This window comes from Myotis yumanensis, unplaced genomic scaffold (genome assembly GCF_028538775.1).
Source record: "Myotis yumanensis isolate MYYU_CA2020_CCGP unplaced genomic scaffold, mMyoYum1.0.hap1 SCAF_17, whole genome shotgun sequence".
In the NCBI taxonomy this organism is placed as follows: domain Eukaryota; kingdom Metazoa; phylum Chordata; class Mammalia; order Chiroptera; family Vespertilionidae; genus Myotis; species Myotis yumanensis.
The window spans coordinates 13,429,899-13,446,548 of record NW_027223768.1 but is presented as its reverse complement, the minus strand read 5'-3'; the positions used below and the strand labels follow the sequence as shown (position 1 = coordinate 13,446,548).

The 16,650-nt window shown below is 58.4% G+C and overlaps 1 protein-coding gene and 1 non-coding gene across 6 annotated transcripts; both read left to right on the top strand.

Annotated features, from left to right (window-relative positions):
- The first annotated feature begins 690 nt into the window (after positions 1-690).
- On the top strand, positions 691-854 carry LOC138996533 (U1 spliceosomal RNA). The gene has a single exon (XR_011468811.1). It is a non-coding gene; the product is annotated as a U1 spliceosomal RNA (small nuclear RNA).
- Positions 855-1,596: 742 nt separating this feature from the next.
- On the top strand, positions 1,597-13,088 carry ADAMTSL4 (ADAMTS like 4). Of its 5 annotated transcripts, none has more exons than XM_070396064.1 (18): positions 1,597-1,684; positions 4,088-4,188; positions 4,409-4,466; positions 4,987-5,342; positions 5,531-6,212; positions 6,448-6,550; positions 7,293-7,429; positions 7,737-7,941; positions 8,125-8,297; positions 8,432-8,543; positions 8,644-8,829; positions 9,246-9,375; positions 9,694-9,898; positions 10,271-10,447; positions 11,192-11,398; positions 11,486-11,665; positions 11,938-12,082; positions 12,236-12,466. In XM_070396064.1, the coding sequence occupies exons 2-18, from the start codon at positions 4,169-4,171 to the stop codon at positions 12,370-12,372; spliced, it is 3,213 nt and encodes a 1,070-aa protein (XP_070252165.1). In that variant the 5' UTR covers positions 1,597-1,684; positions 4,088-4,168; the 3' UTR covers positions 12,373-12,466. The 5 variants fall into 5 exon arrangements, with proteins under 5 accessions (XP_070252165.1, XP_070252163.1, XP_070252164.1 ...); XM_070396062.1 differs by having other exon boundaries at positions 4,409-4,529; XM_070396063.1 differs by lacking the exon at positions 11,938-12,082 and having other exon boundaries at positions 4,409-4,529; positions 12,236-13,088.
- Positions 13,089-16,650: the final 3,562 nt, after the last annotated feature.

Sequence of the window (16,650 nt, the reverse complement as noted above, 5' to 3'; positions counted from 1 at the left end):
TCCCATATTTTCAGACCATCAAGTCAGGAGCGGTGACAGCTGGATAAGCCTCATGAGTTCTTTGGTCTGCAGCCACTACCTAATGGAAAGGGCTATTTCTGCCCCTCGGTGCAGGGCAGTTACAAATGTCAAAGGCAGACCTTTCCCATCCTCCCCGGCTCCCTTCCCACTCTGCTGTCTTCAGCCCCACCTTCCTGTCCCGTCCCTGGCCTCCTTGTGGATGAGTGAGTGCTGATGGGGTGGGACTGGGGCGCACTGACCTAAAATACCTTCCTGGGCCCTTGGGCTGGGCGTTTCATCATCTGCTTTGAACTCTGAGGGCTGAGCAAAGGGGCTTCCTGCTCCAAGTCCATGACTATAAATATGCCTCTTGGTTAAGACTGTCCCCAACAGTCCCTAGATAAACCACCTTCCTGGGAGGGGAACATTAACCTGTTATCTTCCCAGGCTCTTTAGGACACAGGACCAAAACATCATCATTGATGTTTCTATCTCTCTCTCCCTATCCCTTCCTCTCTGAAATCAATAAAAATATGTTTTAAAAAATTTTAATCAACCAATGAAAGCATAGATAGTGGAATAACAAATCTCTCTCAAATTAATTAAAAAGAAAACACTTTTTTAGTAAACCCAAAATACACAATGGCTCATGAGTAAATGGTAAATAAACATGTTTAAGTAATAGTGACCACACTTACCCAGCAGGGGAGATATATTGATCACAAAAGTGGTTTTCCCAGAGTGAGGCTTGTCCACTGCACTCCGCACGTGCTGGCCCCTGCAATTTCCCCAAATGTGGGAAACTCGACAGCATAATTTGTGGTAGAGGGGGTCTGCGTTCATTCTCTCCCCTAAAAATAGATAGATAGATAGATAGATAGCAGTGACCATTTATCACCTATTCTATATCAGCCATTATATATATATATATTATTTATGTTTAAATAATAATTTAAAATAAAATATTAAACAAATATTTTATATTATTTATTTTTAAACATAACACAGGTAACACTTGTGTTTAAAAATTCAAAAACATAACGTTTTAAAAGGGAAAACCTGTTTTTTTTCCTCCCCAACCCTGCACCCCATCATCTCATGTGTCGCTGCATATTCTGACTTCGGGGTACATCGTTCCGAATACGAATGGATACAGACACGTTTCCAAGTCCATCATATACATCAGATCGGCCCCACCTCACAGAGGCGGGAACTGCAGCGCAGAGTGAAGTGCTCATCCGAGACCACAGGCTCAGGAGCGGGATTCAAACCCAGACCTGCCTCCCGCCGCGCGTTCCCCCCGCCGCGTCCCCGCGGAGCCGTCGGAGGACCGGGTCCTGCCGTCCCAAGTCGCAGGGCCCCGGGGGCAGTGCCAGGGGCGACGGCTGCCTCCCACCGGCGGGGACCGCCCGCGTTTCGACCCCTGGAGGCGGCGGCGGCTGCCCGGAGTGGGTGGCCTGGGCGACCGGGGGGGGGGTGGGCCGCCCCACGCGGGGCCGCCGAGGGGCGCGGGCGGGCGCGTGGCGGGCGGGGCGGGGGCGTGGCGCGGGGCGGAGCCGCGGCCGGAGGCGGCAGAGCCCGGAGCGGGGCTCAGGGGCCGCCGTGGCCGCCGCGGAGCCGGGCTGCCTCCAGGGAGCGCCCGGGCGCAGAGGGGTTAACGCGCCGCCGGGGCCGCGCAGAGCAGGTACTGACCTTCCCCGGGATCCCCGGCCCCGGCGCCCTCCGTCCCGGTCCCGTTAGGCCGCCCGCCCCGCGCGCCCGCGCCGCCCCCGCTCCCTGCGCCCCGCGGGTGCGTCCTCACCGCGACCCTGACCCCAGCGCTCAGAGCCGCGCCGGACCCTCCAGTCCCGGAGGTCGAATTCCTGGGGAGGGGGCTCTGACCCCGGGACTCTGCCGGGTCGCCCTGGAGAAGAACCGGCCAGGATTCCTGCTAAGTCACATAGTCAAACTGGAAAACATGCTAGGACGTCCTGCACGCGCCAGCGGCTCCCGCCCTCCCCTGGAGGATGGTGTGCGCCCCCCCCCCACCCCCCGCCCCCGTCCCTCCTAGAGTTGGGGGACAGGGGCGCTGGGAGGGATGCAGGTGGGTGCCCGAGATCCAGCACAGCCTGATGACTGGAAGGAAGACACCTGTTGGGCCGGTCCTCCAGGACCCAGGAATGGAGGGCGCCCTGAGGACCCAGGAGTTCTACCCAGGGTAGGGGCTCCCTGCCAGCCTGAACATGCTGCCCAGCCCTTCCCAGAGGTGGGTGCCTCTGGAGGTAAAAGGCTCAGTTCGCCCTGCCCAGGTCTCTCTCCTCTTTGATCTTCACTGGCCAGTGTGGAGGTGTGGCCAGGAGGAGCCCAGGTTTATCCAGACCGATGCCCAGCCTGGCACCGGAGCACCACTTCTGACCTCTCCTTCCCTCACCCTGGGCAGTGAGGGACCCACCAGATGCGGGACGTGGAAGGGGTAACAAGCACATGTGTGTCCTGTTTCTGCAGCGGAGGGGCCGTCGGCCCCCTGCCCAGCTGTGCAGGGGGGCTGGGGTGGGACTTTTCCAGAGAGGGAGCCAGGCCTGGCGAGGGCCCCAGGAGCTCACGTCACCCCCACCCTCCACCCCTCACTTCTCCAGGGAACTGCCAAAGCCAAACCCAGCTCAGGACAGGATTATGTGTGCTGGGTAGATCCACGGGAGAGACGACAAGACACAGAGCTGGGGGAGCAGAGGGAAGCAGAGTCAGAGAGGAGAGGAAAGGGGACCCCGAAGCAGAGAAGGGACGGGCGGTGACCGTCACCCTCAGCTCTCCTTCCTTCAGCCTCAAGTCACTGCGTCAGGCAGAGGGGAAGGTTTGGGTGGAACTTTGGCCTTTCTCCGGAACCACTACCTCCCGCCCCCTCCATCAGGGTGGAGTTACTGACCTCAGTGGTCAGCCCAGCCAACAGCAACCCCCTCCCCAACCCCAAGCAGCTGGGGTGACCCTGCAGGTCAGGCTCAACCACTGTGATCCTGCCCTCAGATTCCCAAGTCCTGGGGTCTCGGGGAGGGAGTGGGCTGACGGTTGCTATCCCCAAGCACATTCCTGCCCTTCCCGCTGTCATTTCCCGGCCCCTGAGCTGGCCCACCTCGGCACTGGCTCCTTGGACTCCTTTCCCGGGTGCCTTTCAGATCCAACAGAAACATTTTTTTTTTTCCTGGAAAGCATAACTAAGAGTGGGATGAAGAGTGAGGGTGGGGAGGGCTGGTACTGAACAGGAAGGGGCTGGAGGGCCATGGGGGAGCCATAGGAATGTCAGGCTTTGAGTCCGGGGAGAGCTCCAAGCGCCACTTTCCTGATTGACCAACTAGACTTCGGGACGGACGCCTGGGCTCTTCGCAATGGCAGGCCTGTGGCTGGGGAGCGCGGCAGCTATGGCTGCATCTCTCCTTCCCAGGTCCCCCCCCCCCCATCCCGTCCATCACTGTCACCCCTGAAATAAGCTCTCGTTGAGCCAGTGCTGGACGCTGGCCCCTAAAGGGAGGTTAAATGCTACTGAATGTAGCTTTGGGCTGGTAGCAGCCTCCCTGAGCCTTGAGCATCACCTGCTTCTCTAGAGATTAAGCCATCAGCCCACTTAGTTGATCCCACTTCGTTCAAGGCAGGCAGACCTGTGCCTCAGTTTCAGAAGCAGCTTAGCTAAGAAGGGAAGAGACTGGGAGGCAGGTCGGAAACAGAAAGCCCACGGGTTTCTTGTCAGCTCCTCAAGGGGGCGCCTGGCCTGTCCTCCCCGAGCCTCCCTCCAGGAGAGCAGGAGTGGGGGGCAAGGGAAGACCATCCTCAGAAAGACGCATGGGCCTGAGCCGGCCCAGGAACAGTTCCTAGCTGGGACGAGGGAGGAGCTGAGGAGTTCCTATGGGGCTGGGGGAGGAGGCTGAGTCTGAGCCCTCCACCCTCTGGCCTCAGCAGCTGGACAAGGGCGCATGCCGTCTCACGCTCACCCTTAGGATCATAAAGGGATGGGCCAGTCTCCCCCCTCCCACATCCTCACTTCGAGATGACCTTCTGCGGAGTCATCCCTCTCAACCCCAAGCTTTCTGGAGTAACCACCAGGCTTCTGTCCCTGCAGCGAGCAGCCCCTCCGCGCCCAGATGACTGAATAGTGTGTTTACTTCCGTCCCCTCCTCCTTCGCCCCATCGAGGAGGAGTGATGGAGAAGTGGGCAGTCAGGTAAGAAGGGTGGGTTCCCCGGGTGGAGGATGGCTGGGCCCCTGGAAGGGAGGGAAAGGAGAGGACTGGGAGGGGCGGGGGGGGGGGGTAGGGGGGGGAGATGAAGTGATGAGTAACTTCTGCTTTCTGAGAAGCTGCATCAGGATGTGGGGAGCCTGCGGGGGGTGAGGGGCAGTGTCGCAAGACCAACTGATGTCCCCACTCCGCCTTTGGCTTGTAGGCCCCCGTTTGGTCTGGTGCTGCTTCTGTCCCTCCCTCAGCTCTGCCTGGACCAGGAGGTGAGCCAGGGACCAGAGGCTGTGATCCCTGCATCTCCCCTGACCTCCCACCCACTTCTCCAGGTCATGCCTCCCTTTTCCAAAGCCCCTGCTGAACCACGGCCCCTTCCACCCCCCGCCTCCCCAACTCCCTAGCTCCTTGCCACATCACACCTCTGCTACTGAATGTAGCTTTGGGCTGGTAGCAGCCTCCCTGAGCCTTGAGCATTGAACTAGAGCAGTGATGGCGAACCTTTTGAGCTCGGCCTGTCAGCATTTTGAAAAACCCTAACTTAACTCTGGTGCTGTGTCACATATAGAAATTTTTTGATATTTGCAACCATAGTAAAACAAAGACTTATATTTTTGATATTTATTTTATATATTCAAATGCCATTTAACAAAGAAAAATCAACCAAAGAAATGAGTTTGCGTGTCACCTCTGACGCGTGTCATAGGTTCGCCATCACTGGACTAGAGCCTCTCTGTATGGTTCCCTCTAAAATCATCCTAATTTTGTTTGACCTTTTTGTCTACATAGGTGTTGTCTGGACACGCTCTTCACAGCCCCCCTGAGGATGGCCAGGGCCCTGAGGGCGTCTGGGGTCCTTGGGACCAGTGGGCCCCTTGCTCCCAGCCATGCGGGGTGGGGGTGCAGCACAGGAGCCGGACTTGTCAGCTCCCTGCAGCTCAACTCCACCAGGGCCCACCCTTCCCGTCCCGGCCCCCAAGACATCCAGGAATCTTGCTCTCCCAAAGTCAGGGCCCCAGACCCCAAGCTCCCCAAGAAACTCTCCCCCTGTACAGGCCACAGCCTCAGGGAAGAGGTGGCCCACTGCGAGGTCCTGCTTCTCAGTTAGGGAGAGAGGAGGCCCAGGAGACTCCTGGAGCCAGGAGGTGAGGGGAGGGGCTTTGAGGGAAGGGGTGGGCCTTAGGCAAGGCCTGGGGCTTGGAATAAAGGAATGGGCAGGAGGACAGAGGGCTGGAGTGGGTGCTTATCTCTGGTGCCAGGAAGTAGAGGGGGCAGGGGAGGCCGGGTAACAGACGACCAGAGCCGTGACCCTGTGTCTGCAACACCTTCTCAGGTCCCGGGTTCGAGACCCCATCAAGCCAGGAATGTTTGGTTACGGGAGAGTGCCCTTTGCTTTGCCACTCCATCGGAACCGCCGGGACCGCCAGAGACCACGCAGATCCGAGCTCTCCCAGGCCTCAGAGCTGCTTCCCTTCCTGACTCCAGGAGCAGAGCCATCCTCTGCAAACCACACCCCTCAAACTCACTTCCCTCCTGTGCAACCAGCTGCTCACACCCTGTCCCCCCCTGCAGAACCCCCAGGCCCTGAGGCTGCTCGGACAGAGGTGCCTTCGAGAACCAGGCCCCCTCCCAGGGCTCAGGCCTCTGGCAAAGAGCCCCCCTCGTTTATCCCCTCCCCAGGAGAAAGTGTCTCCTTCCATGTGTCCCCTCAGCCAAGAATGCCAAGTTCCCAGGGTTGGGCCAGTCCCCAGGTGGCAGAAAGACACCCAAATCCTTTCCTTTCTGTCCCTCGGGGCTGGGGCCGGGGCCGAGGCCAGCAGAGCCGGGAGCACTGGCGATCTGGGGGGAATCGCCCCAGGTCCCCCGCAGAGTCTGCCCCTGGATACCCCGACGGCTGGTTGCCTCTGCTAAGGCCCGGCCCCCACGCCAGCTCCCAGTGGAGCCTCTTTGCTCCCAGTAGCCCCGTCCCAAGATGTTCTGGGGAGAGTGAGCAGCTGAGAGCCTGCAGCCACGCGGTGAGTTCTTCCTCGGACCCACACCCCCCTCCACTACTGCTTCCCTGACCCTGCCTCTGGGTCCTCAGCCTGTCAGATCTGGACCTGAGGGAGAGGGGCCTTCCATTTGACCTCCTCAGGGTAAGGGCCTTGGAGCCCCTCCGTAGACCTGACCTCCCTACTCCCCAAACCCAGCCCTGACCCACACCCCCGTTTTCCTCCCCAGCGTTGACTCCTCTGTATCCCCCCACCTCAGCCCTGCCCCCCTGAGCATCCAGACCCCCGGGCCCTGCAGTGTGCAGCCTTTGACTCCCAGGAGTTCATGGGCCAGCTGTACCAGTGGGAGCCCTTCACGGAAGGTGAGGTTTCCAGCCCATCCCTGGACAGGGAGGGGGGGCCGCCCGCAGGGGGCTTAAGACTGGGGGGGTGACCGGGCAAGTGGCACCTCACCCCCCGTTTTCTCCTCTGTGGGCCCTCATGTTTCTACTGCGTCCTGTTTTCTTTCTGTTTCCCAGGGCTGGGGTGAAGGGACAGCTCGGGCAGGAAAGGGGGAGTGTCTCAGACGGGGGTCAGGTTAAGGGGTGGTCGGTAGAGGGGTCAGGCTGGGAGAGGATGTGTCTAGAGGTGCCCTTTGCCTGGCTCCCTCTGGGAGAAGGCGTCCCTGGAGGTGAAGCAGACAGAGGGGGCGAGATCCTGTCCAGGAGTGACAGCAGGGTGGGCGTGTGCCCGGGTCCTGGGTGGGGTTATATCACTAGCTCCCAAGTCACCATCCGCTTGATTTGGGGCCTGTCAGCTTGATACCAAGATAGCCCCTCCTGCGCCCTGAACCCACACAGTCGAGCGTTTCAAGTATCTCCTCTTTCGCAACCCTGGTCTCTCTCGGTGACCTAAATCGACCCGACCCAACTTGTAAGTGACCCTCCAACGAACTTTTCCGAGCACAGAACGGTCGTTGTTCCCTTCGCCCACGGTGACCCAGGCCACCCCCAGATGTCCAGTAGCTAATACAAGCCAAGCTTCCGTCAGGACCCGGGGGCCTTTCCCCGTCAACTCCCCCCAGGGAGGCCAGCTAACCACCTTCCCTCCCACCCCGGCTCTCAGTCCAGGGATCCCAACGCTGTGAACTGAACTGTCGTCCCCGGGGCTTCCGCTTCTATGTCCGTCACACTGAGAAGGTCCAGGACGGGACCCTGTGTCAGCCAGGAGCCCTCGACATGTGTGTGGCCGGGCGCTGTTTGGTGAGGAAGGACGGGGCGCATGGCACACAGTCTCCTCGTTTATCATTACAACACACCAGAGGGTGGAGGAGGATAGCTCTCACCTGCCAGGCCGGGCGAGCAGAGCCAGGAGGTGGACGGCCGGGAGGCTCCCCTCAGGCGCATCCGGGCTTCCCCGAGGCTGGCGGGGCTGAGAGAGAAACACATTCTCAGTTGTGGTGCAAAGACCAAGGGGCATGGAGGGCGGAATGGTCCCGGGAGGCCCAGGCTGAGGTGTGAGGTGGTGTCTGGCTTCCGGTGGCCGCTGCCTCACTCCACTCTCCTCCAGAGCCCGGGCTGTGACGGGATCCTCGGCTCTGGCCGGCGTCCAGATGGCTGTGGAGTCTGTGGGGGTGACGATTCCACCTGCCACCTCGTCTCGGGGAACCTCACTGACCGCGGGGGCCCTCTGGGTTATCAGAAGATCCTGCGGATTCCGGCCGGAGCCTCCCGGCTCCAGATCGCCCAGCTCCGACCCAGCTCCAACTACCTGGGTGAGCTCTCGGGGCTCCCCGGTCTCTTGGTTCTGCCCTCCACACCCCTGTGCAGCCTAGCAAGCCCCAGGGGGAGGAAGGAGGAGGCCAGGAGAGCAGGGGGGAGCAGGGCTCTGAATGGTTAGGAAGTGGTGGGACAGCAGGACAGCTGACTCACCTCCCGGTCCTGACCGCCCCCTCCAGCACTTCGAGGCCCTGGGGGCCGGTCCATCATCAATGGAAACTGGGCTGTGGATCCCCCGGGGTCCTACGCGGCCGGTGGGACTGTCTTCCAGTACAACCGGCCTCCTCGGGAGGAGGGCGCCGGGGAGAGCCTGTCCGCCGACGGCCCCACCACCCAGCCCGTGGACGTCTACGTGAGCTCGGGCCTGGGGGAGCAGGACTGCCGGGGAGGGGGCCGCTCCCTCTGGGGGCGAAGATGGGGGGAAGGCGAGTGGTAGGGGACCCTTGCCACCCCAAACATTCATTTATCTTCTCTTTCTCTCCCCAGATGATCTTTCAGGAGGAAAACCCGGGTGTTTCTTATCAGTATGTCATCTCCTCACCTCCTCCGAGCCCCGAGAGCCCTGCTGCAGAGCCTCACGTCCCCCAGCTGCAGCCTGGTGAGAGGCTGGTCCCGAGACCTAGGAGGAGGGGAGGGCGGAAGGGAAGCTGCACGGCCGTGGGGGCATCTGATCTGCCTCCTCGACTCTCCCTGCGCAGAGATTTTCAGGATGGAGCCCCCACCTGCGCCAGCGCCCCGCCCCACCCGGACCCCCGGCACCCTCCAGCGCCAGGTGCGGATCCCCCAGGTGCCTGCCCCACCCCACCCCAGAACACCTCTGGGGTCTCCCACCGGATTCTGGAAACGAGTGGGACACTCCGAGTGCTCAGCATCCTGTGGGAAAGGTGAGACTCACACACCAGCCTGTGTTCCTGGCACCCTCAGCCCAAGTCCCCAACGTGACACTCCTGGTTGCAGACCCTAGATCAGTGATGGCGAACCTTTTGAGCTCGGCCTGTCAGCATTTTGAAAAACCCTAACTTACCTCTGGTGCCGTGTCACTTATAGAAATTTTTTGATATTTGCAACCATAGTAAAACAAAGACATATTTTTGATATTTATTTTATATATTTAAATGCCATTTAACAAAGAAAAATCAACCAAAAAAATGAGTTCGCGTGTCACCTCTGACACGCGTGTCATAGGTTCGCCATCACTGCCCTAGATCGTGGGGCCACACCTCGCCGACTCTGTGCCCAACCCGGGACCCCACTGACACGGGAGCCGTCCCACCCCCTGGCTTCCCTCTCACCCCTCCAGGCGTTTGGAGCCCCATCTTCCTCTGCATTTCTCGTGAGTCGGGAGAGGAACTGGATGAGCGCAGCTGTGCTGTGGGCACCAGACCCCCAGTCTCTCTGGAGCCCTGCCATGGCCCCCCGTGCCCCCCATAGTGAGTATGGCCCACAGGGAGGGGCACAGTCCCGGGGACACAACAGTTGCTCCAGGCAAACACATCCTCGCTGCCCAGGCCTCACCCGGACTCTGCGGGCAAATGAATCTCCTGGCCACAGTGTCCGATTAGCAAGGCTGGCCGTCCATAGGCAGAAGGAAACCCGGCAGCCCGAGCCCCACAGGAGAACCCCGACTCCGATGCTAAACGTGCCCCTCTCCTTGGAGGGTCCCCACCGCCCCCCACATGGCAGCCCCACACATCTTCTCTTTTGCCACCTGTGGCTCTGTCTCTTCCCCGCCCTGCGCACAACCACAGCTGGGAGGCCGGCGAGTGGACGTCCTGCAGCCGCTCCTGTGGCCCCGGCACCCAGCACCGCCAGCTACGCTGCCGGCAGGAGTTTGGGGGGGGTGGCTCCTCAGTGCCCCCTGAGCGCTGTGGACACCTCCCCCGGCCCAACATCACCCAACCCTGCCAGCTGCGCCTCTGTGGCCACTGGGAGGTCCGTTCCCCCTGGAGCCAGGTGAGTGGGACCAGACAAGCAGGCTTTCCGAGGGGGAGGATTCTAAGGGAGTGGGCACCAGTGAGCTAGAGCAGTGGTTTTCCAACTTGTTTTTAATCAGATATGTTTTACAAACAAGATCTCTTATGGAACCCCAATCTATTAGTCAGATAAGAGGCTGAATCTGGGATTGGGCCCAGAGGCCCATGCCCACCCCACAAAGCCATGTACCAGTTGAGCCAGGAATCAAAGGCAGATCCTTGTTCAAAAGCCACAGAGCTACATATGTAATACTTTCAACAATAAAGAGTATAATTAAAAAAAAAAAAGCCACAGAGCTGGCGGCTGGTGAGGAAGCCAGGCCCGGCTCCTTGGATCCCCTCATGCCCGCAGTGTTCTGTGCGCTGTGGGCGCGGCCAGAGGAGCCGGCAGGTTCGCTGTGTCGGAAACAACGGTGATGAAGTGAGCGAACGGGAGTGCATCTCAGGACCCCCGCGGCCCCCCAGCAAAGAGGCCTGTGACATGGGGCCCTGTACCATGGCCTGGTTCCACAGCGACTGGAGCTCCAAGGTGGGCCCCACACCCAGCACAGCCACTTAGAGACTTTCCCAAACAGTTCAGTGAGCATTTACTGTGGCTCAGTGTTTGAGCATTGACCTGTGAACCAGAAGGTCATGGTTCAATTCCCAGTCAGGGCACATGCCTGGGTTGGGGGCTCAGTCCCAGTAGGGGGTGTGCAGGAGGCAGCTGTTCAATGATTATCATCATTGATGTTTCTATCTCTCCCTCTTCCTTCCTCTCTGAAATCAATTTATATATATGTATATATATGTATGTGTGTGTGTGTGTATAATAAACATTTACTGAGCAAGCACCTACTCAGGGGTCCTCAAACTACGGCCCGCGGGCCACATGCAAATACAAATATTGTATTTGTTCCCGTTTTGTTTTATTACTTCAAAATAAGATATGTGCAGTGTATATAGGAATTTGTTCATAGTTTTGTTTTTTTTTTAAACTATAGTCCGGCCCTCCAACGGTCTGAGGGACAGTGAACTGGCCCCCTGTTCAAAAAGTTTGAGGACCCCTGTGCTAGGCACTGCTGATGCTGGGAACAGGGAGATAAGTGAGAAAAATTTCCACTATGAACAAAACTTCCAGCAAAGGTTCCCCTTATCTGGCTGGTACCCTCGGGACATTCCCTAACTCCCAGGATCTGGATCCCGGCACATGGACCCTCTCAGCCCCTGCCTCTTCCCCTCTTCATCACACGCATCGCCCCTCACCCAGCCCCCTCTGCTCTGCTGCTCACAGTGCTCGGCCGAGTGTGGGACGGGAATCCAGCGGCGCTCTGTGGTCTGCCTCGGGAGTGGGGAGACCCGTGGGGCAGGCCAGGAGGACGCAGGAGTGGGAACCAGTGAGCAGAGCTGTGCCCCAGGAAGCCGCCCCCCTGACATGCGTGCCTGCAGCTTGGGCCCCTGTGAGATGATATGGTGCTGGTACACGGGGCCCTGGGCGGAGGTGAGCTGGAAGCCTGGGAGGGGGTGCCTGTCAGTGGACTCCCTGCTCTCCCTTCCCCTTGTACACCCAGTGCTCCCTCTCCACCAGTGCTCCTCAGATTGTGGCTCAGGCACACAGCGTAGAGATGTCATCTGTGTGTCCAAACTGGGGACTGAGTTCAACGTGACTTCTCCCAGCAACTGTTCCCACCTGCCCAGGCCCCCTGCCCTGCAGCCCTGTCAGGGGCAGGACTGCCAGGACCGATGGTTTTCTACCCCCTGGAGTCCGGTGAGTGCCTGGCTCCCGAGCCCTGCTCAGTGTGGGAAGGGGAGGCTCCGCTCACTAAACCCGGCATCTGTGCCAGGACGAGGCCAGCTGCAGCCTCACATTGTCCTACTTCCTGTTCCCCTGAAAGACAGGTGGGCCCTCTCCATGTGGGATGTCGTAATGTCCCAGGACAGTCTCCCTCACACCTTCCTTTCAGAGGAGGCGGTGGCCTGGGGTTCAGGAGGAGCCTGGGGCACAGACAAGGTTTGATTTGGTAGCTGGGGTCTCCCCAGTGTTCTCGCTCCTGCCAGGGTGGTGTGCAGACCAGGGAGGTCCAGTGCCTGGCTGCCAACCAGACACTCAGCACCCGCTGCCCTGTCCATCTGCGGCCCTCCCGGAAACGGCCCTGTAACAGCCAGCCCTGCGGCCAGCGCCCTGGTAAATGCCCGTCTCCCAACTCCCAGGAGAATGGAGCTGGCTGAGGTGTGGGTGGGCCACCTACACGGAGAAAGGACCAGCGGAGAGGGCTGGTCCAGAGGGATGGGTCTTGGCAACGGCTATCTTGTGCCCACTGTCCTCCTCTTTCCCCAGATGACCAATGCAAGGACAGCTCTCCACACTGCCCCCTGGTGGTCCAGGCCCGGCTCTGCGTCTATCCCTACTACACAGCCACCTGTTGCCGCTCTTGTGCCCATGCCCTGGAGCGGTCTCCCCCGGAGCCCGCCTGAAATGGGTCCAGGAGAACCTCTCCTCAAGGTTTCTCATGCCACCGTCGGTCACCCATCAATCAGCTCGCTTTGCACCCTCTGGCTCTCCAGTCTGTCCTAGTCTCACCAGGGATGTCCCCCAGGGTGGTTGAAGGAGGCAGGATGACTGACAGTGTGGTGGTGTGATGGTGTGTGTGCATGTATGTCCCCAAATGTGTATCTGGACCTGCATGGGCGTGTGTACACTCAAAAGTGTGTGTCACTTCTCACAAAGAAGTTAGACTGTGAAGGAAGGGGGAGGGGGTGATGGCGGTTTCCCTGAGACTTTTCTAGGCTGAGGGGAAAGCAAGTTTGCAGCTCCTTAGTAATCTGAGCTGCTTAGTCACTGCCCGCCCCCCAGCAGTTCCAACTTTGTGCCCTAAACCTCAGTTTTCATGGTCAGGCTTCCCTCTTCTAAACCACCCTTTTGTCCTCAGACCCCTCCCCCTTACCTGGTCTCTCTATCGCACCCCTCATAATTAATTAGCTAGGGGTGCGGGTCAGCCACTGCCAAGCTTGTCTTACCCCAGGAAAAGTGACTCACTTCCCAGAACCGGGACCAGCTGGGCAGAGGATGGAAAGAGAAAGGTTAGAGTAAGGCCACCTAACCCCTGCTCCTGCTTCCCACCTCCTGAAATGGCCCCCACCCCAGAACTAATTTATTTTTTATTAAAGAAGATTATATGATAAATGAGAAACAGGCTCTTTAATGTCTTCATGGAAACCCAGCCATACGAGCCCCCTACACAAGCAGTGTCCGGTCAGAATGAAGGGTGAGAAGAGGAAACAGCACTCGGCCGTGTGTGGGGCGGGAGGAGCCCAGGTGGAGAGAATCTGGGCCCAGAAAGGCTCATGGGTGAGCCCCCATCACCCGAGAGCAGAAGCCTGGGTCCCAGGGCCAGGATCCTGGCCAGCCACAGCCCCTGCAGATTGGTCATCGGCCACTAGAGGTCATCACTTCTCCCAGTTTAGTGTGGAGTTGGGAGCTTGGGTCCCGCGGAGGAAAAGCCGGCGGGTCTGGGGTGAGTTTCCTGGTCGGCTGGGTCTTTCTGTAAAGTCTCTTGGCATCTAATAGCCCTACTTTCAACTTGGGGCTGAGCTGAAATGGCAGCCCCCTTTTCAAGGGTCCTCTTTTTCCTGTTCTCTCTCTTTGGCCCTGTCTTCCGGCCTCCCCCATCCTTTCTGCTGTTACCCATTTCCCTATGAAGCCGTTGGTTTATTGCTTTTCACCGGGTGTGTATGGAGAGCGAGGGGGGAGGAAGTGACTTCCGAGGGCCCCCTCCCCCTTCCCTCAGCAGAAATGGCTGGAGGTGGAGCCTGGCCTGGCTCTAGGCAGAACTGGATGTCCTGCCAAAGACACATTCTTCAGAGATGTCTCACCCCAGTCGCCGCCCTCCTGCCTCCCCCTCGCGTTTAATCTCTCAAGGTAAATAGCTTTGCTGGAGGTGGGGTGAGAGCCCGCAGCCTTTTCCCTGACCCCAACCGACCTGAGGGCCAAGTCCAGGTCTCCACTTCTGGAAGCATCCCTCCCCGCCCACCCACCCCCCTCTGCACCTCCACCGTCTGCCCGAGGAAGGCCATGAATAAAGGCCCGCAGAGACCGCTGAACTCGGCGACTCCTGTCCCTGAGCAACACCCAGACGCCAGCATCACACGGCTGCCTTGGGCTCTCCCTGGGCGGGAGTGGCTGGGCAGGAAGACTTCGGACTATACCGTGAGAGTGGGTGAGGAAGGAAGGGCATGGAGGGGAAGGAAAATAAAACCGACGTGAGCCCTGGACAAGGCGTGAGTGAGGGAAGGGGGTCCGAGGGAACCCCAGCCGGGAAGGCTCTGCTCAGGCTGAGCAGGACACTAGAGAGACTTGTTCCTCTGGCGAACCTGCAAGGGGACCCAAGGTCCGCGGGGCCAGGGGAGCGAGGCCTGGCCCGCCCAGCAGATACTGAAGGTTGAGCCCTTAGATTAGGGAGGAGTGGTGGTGAGTCGCTTCGGGCCCTCCCATCGATTCCTGGAAGCCGGCTGGGCGGTGGCCCCGGCTCAGCTGACTTCCCTTAAGTTCCCCCTCCCTGGTAGGGCCTCTCAAGGCTGTTGCTGGGCAGGTTTGGCCTGAGCGAGAGAGCCAATCACAGGTTGGGGAAAGCAGCCACATCCCCTGCAAGGCTCCCCCTGCTTCAGTACCTCCTTTGAGCAGCTTCCTCTTGGTCTCCAGTCCCTGACTTCTCAGGAGTGGGCTTTCCTCTGGGGTCACCCCTTCCCCCGAATTTTAAAGCTAAGGTTCTTTGAGGTCCCTAAGGATTCTTTTTTTTTTGAAAAATATATATTTTATTGATTTTTTACAGAGAGGAAGGGAGAGGGATAGAAAGCTAGAAACATCGATGAGAGCGAAACATCGATCAGCTGCCTCTTGCATACCCCTGACTGGGGATGTGTCCGCAACCAAGGCACGTGCCCTTGGTCGGAATCGAACCCAAGACCCTTCAGTCCGCAGGCCGACGCTCTAGCCACTGAGCCAAACCGGTCAGGCCCTAAGGATTCTTTCCTCTGGTGACTGAGGTCAGTATAGGTCAGTGTGCAAGTTTTCAGGAAGGGGAGCCTGGCCCCAAGCAACCCCTTTTCCAGGCTCCATAGAGGGGAGTAGTGTGGCCAGGTACCTTTTAAAAATATGTTGTTATTGACTTTATAGAGAGAAAGGGAGGGGGATAGAGAGAGAAACACTGATAAAAGGGAAACATGGGCTGCCTCTTGCACGCCCTCTATTGGGGATTGAGCCCACAACCTGGGCTTGTGCCCTTACCGGGAATTGAACCTGTAACCTCTTGGTTCATGCATCAAAGCTCAACCACTGAGCAGCACCAGCCAGGCCAGATACCTCATTGTTGACCTCTGAAGCCCTCTGGAGGGACTTGGGAGAGAGGAAGCTACAACCAAAGCCAGGAAGGTGTGGAGGGGCCTGAGGTCTAGTGTACTGAGGGGAATTTAGGGAAGGACTCAGAGGAAGTGCACCCCTGAGAACTAAGGTGAGGTGGGGTGGTGACAGGAACAACCTTGATATGCACAAGAGAGATGAAGCGTGGAGAAGGCCAGCAAAGGCTGAGGACTCCTCACTGCTGAGGGTTTGCAAGAGGACTGTGGTTCTATGTCAGTGTGCGTAGGGGTGAACTTGTGAGGTCTTAGTTCAGCTGGGTCAGTATTCTCCCCGCCCCCTCCCAGCTTCCCCAGGGTAATTACCCACCCAGTTGAGCTGTGGCCTTCAGACTATATTTAGCTCCTAGACTTCCCCAACCCCTTGGGCCTCCCTGCAAGCCAGTGCTCACAGCCACCCTGCAATCAGGTGCGCACACAGCTGCGAGGCTGGACCTGTGGAGGCTGCTTTTCGTCCCTGTCGCCTCCATAGTCCAGATTCAACCTCTCTGGGGACTAGGAGGGCAGCAGAGCACAGGAACTCGGTTGCTGGCCTAGGCAACGAGTGTCTCAGCTGCAGGTCACCTCTCTCAGGTGCTTGAGAACTATGGTTGGAGCATCTAGGTAGACCTTGAGAGTAGTGGGAGGGCAGGGAGAGAACCAAACACAAGGAGAAGCAACCCTTCAGATTCTCTCCAACCAGATCCTCTTTCATTTCTTGCTTTCCTCTTCTCCCCAGTTTTACAAATAGAGAACTTCATTTTAATTTAACAACCTCCCCCACTCGAGTAAATGAGCCAGGGAGACCTACCATCTCTTGGACCAGGAGGATCATGCCAGACTAGAGTTGTAGTTTGGGACTCTGTGTGGTGAGGGTGGAGATTCCCGCCCTCTCTCCTAGGAACATGCCTCAATCCCACCATCTCTAGTGCTGGGAATTAGTTGGGGGAGTGGGTGAGGGGGGTAGTGAAGAGGGGGCTTATTTGTCACAGGTGATGAGGAGGTATCAGCTTTAAAGGGCGAGAGGCACCTTTACAGGAAGTAGAAAGCCTCAGGAAAGTACCTAGTCTAAGTTTGTCAACATGAGTGGTTTTGTGTTTAACCTTAAACTAGCCAGCACACATCATGATGTGCCTTTGCGCTGCCTGACCCAGGAAACTTGGATACAACTCTAGAGGAGGGTGTTTCAGGGCTGAGGTCTGAAGGTAGAAAGGCTTTGAGAGAGGAACGTACAAGACTAGTCCAAATAAAGTATGCATGAGCCATGGCCACCAGATTTTAGGGAACCAATCAGCTGAAGGGGAAGTGCAGTGGACAGAACAGCATTTTCTCAGGGAGCGCCAGAGAACTATGAGTGGCCTG

Bases quoted from the DNA above. Each gene is read 5' to 3' on its own strand.
- ADAMTSL4 (XM_070396060.1), top strand. From the start codon at position 4,169: ATGGAGAAGTGGGCAGTCAG. The intron at 9,376-9,693 runs GTGAGTATGGCC...GCACAACCACAG, and splicing joins GGCCCCCCGTGCCCCCCATA to CTGGGAGGCCGGCGAGTGGA. The intron at 9,899-10,270 runs GTGAGTGGGACC...TCATGCCCGCAG, and splicing joins TCCGTTCCCCCTGGAGCCAG to TGTTCTGTGCGCTGTGGGCG.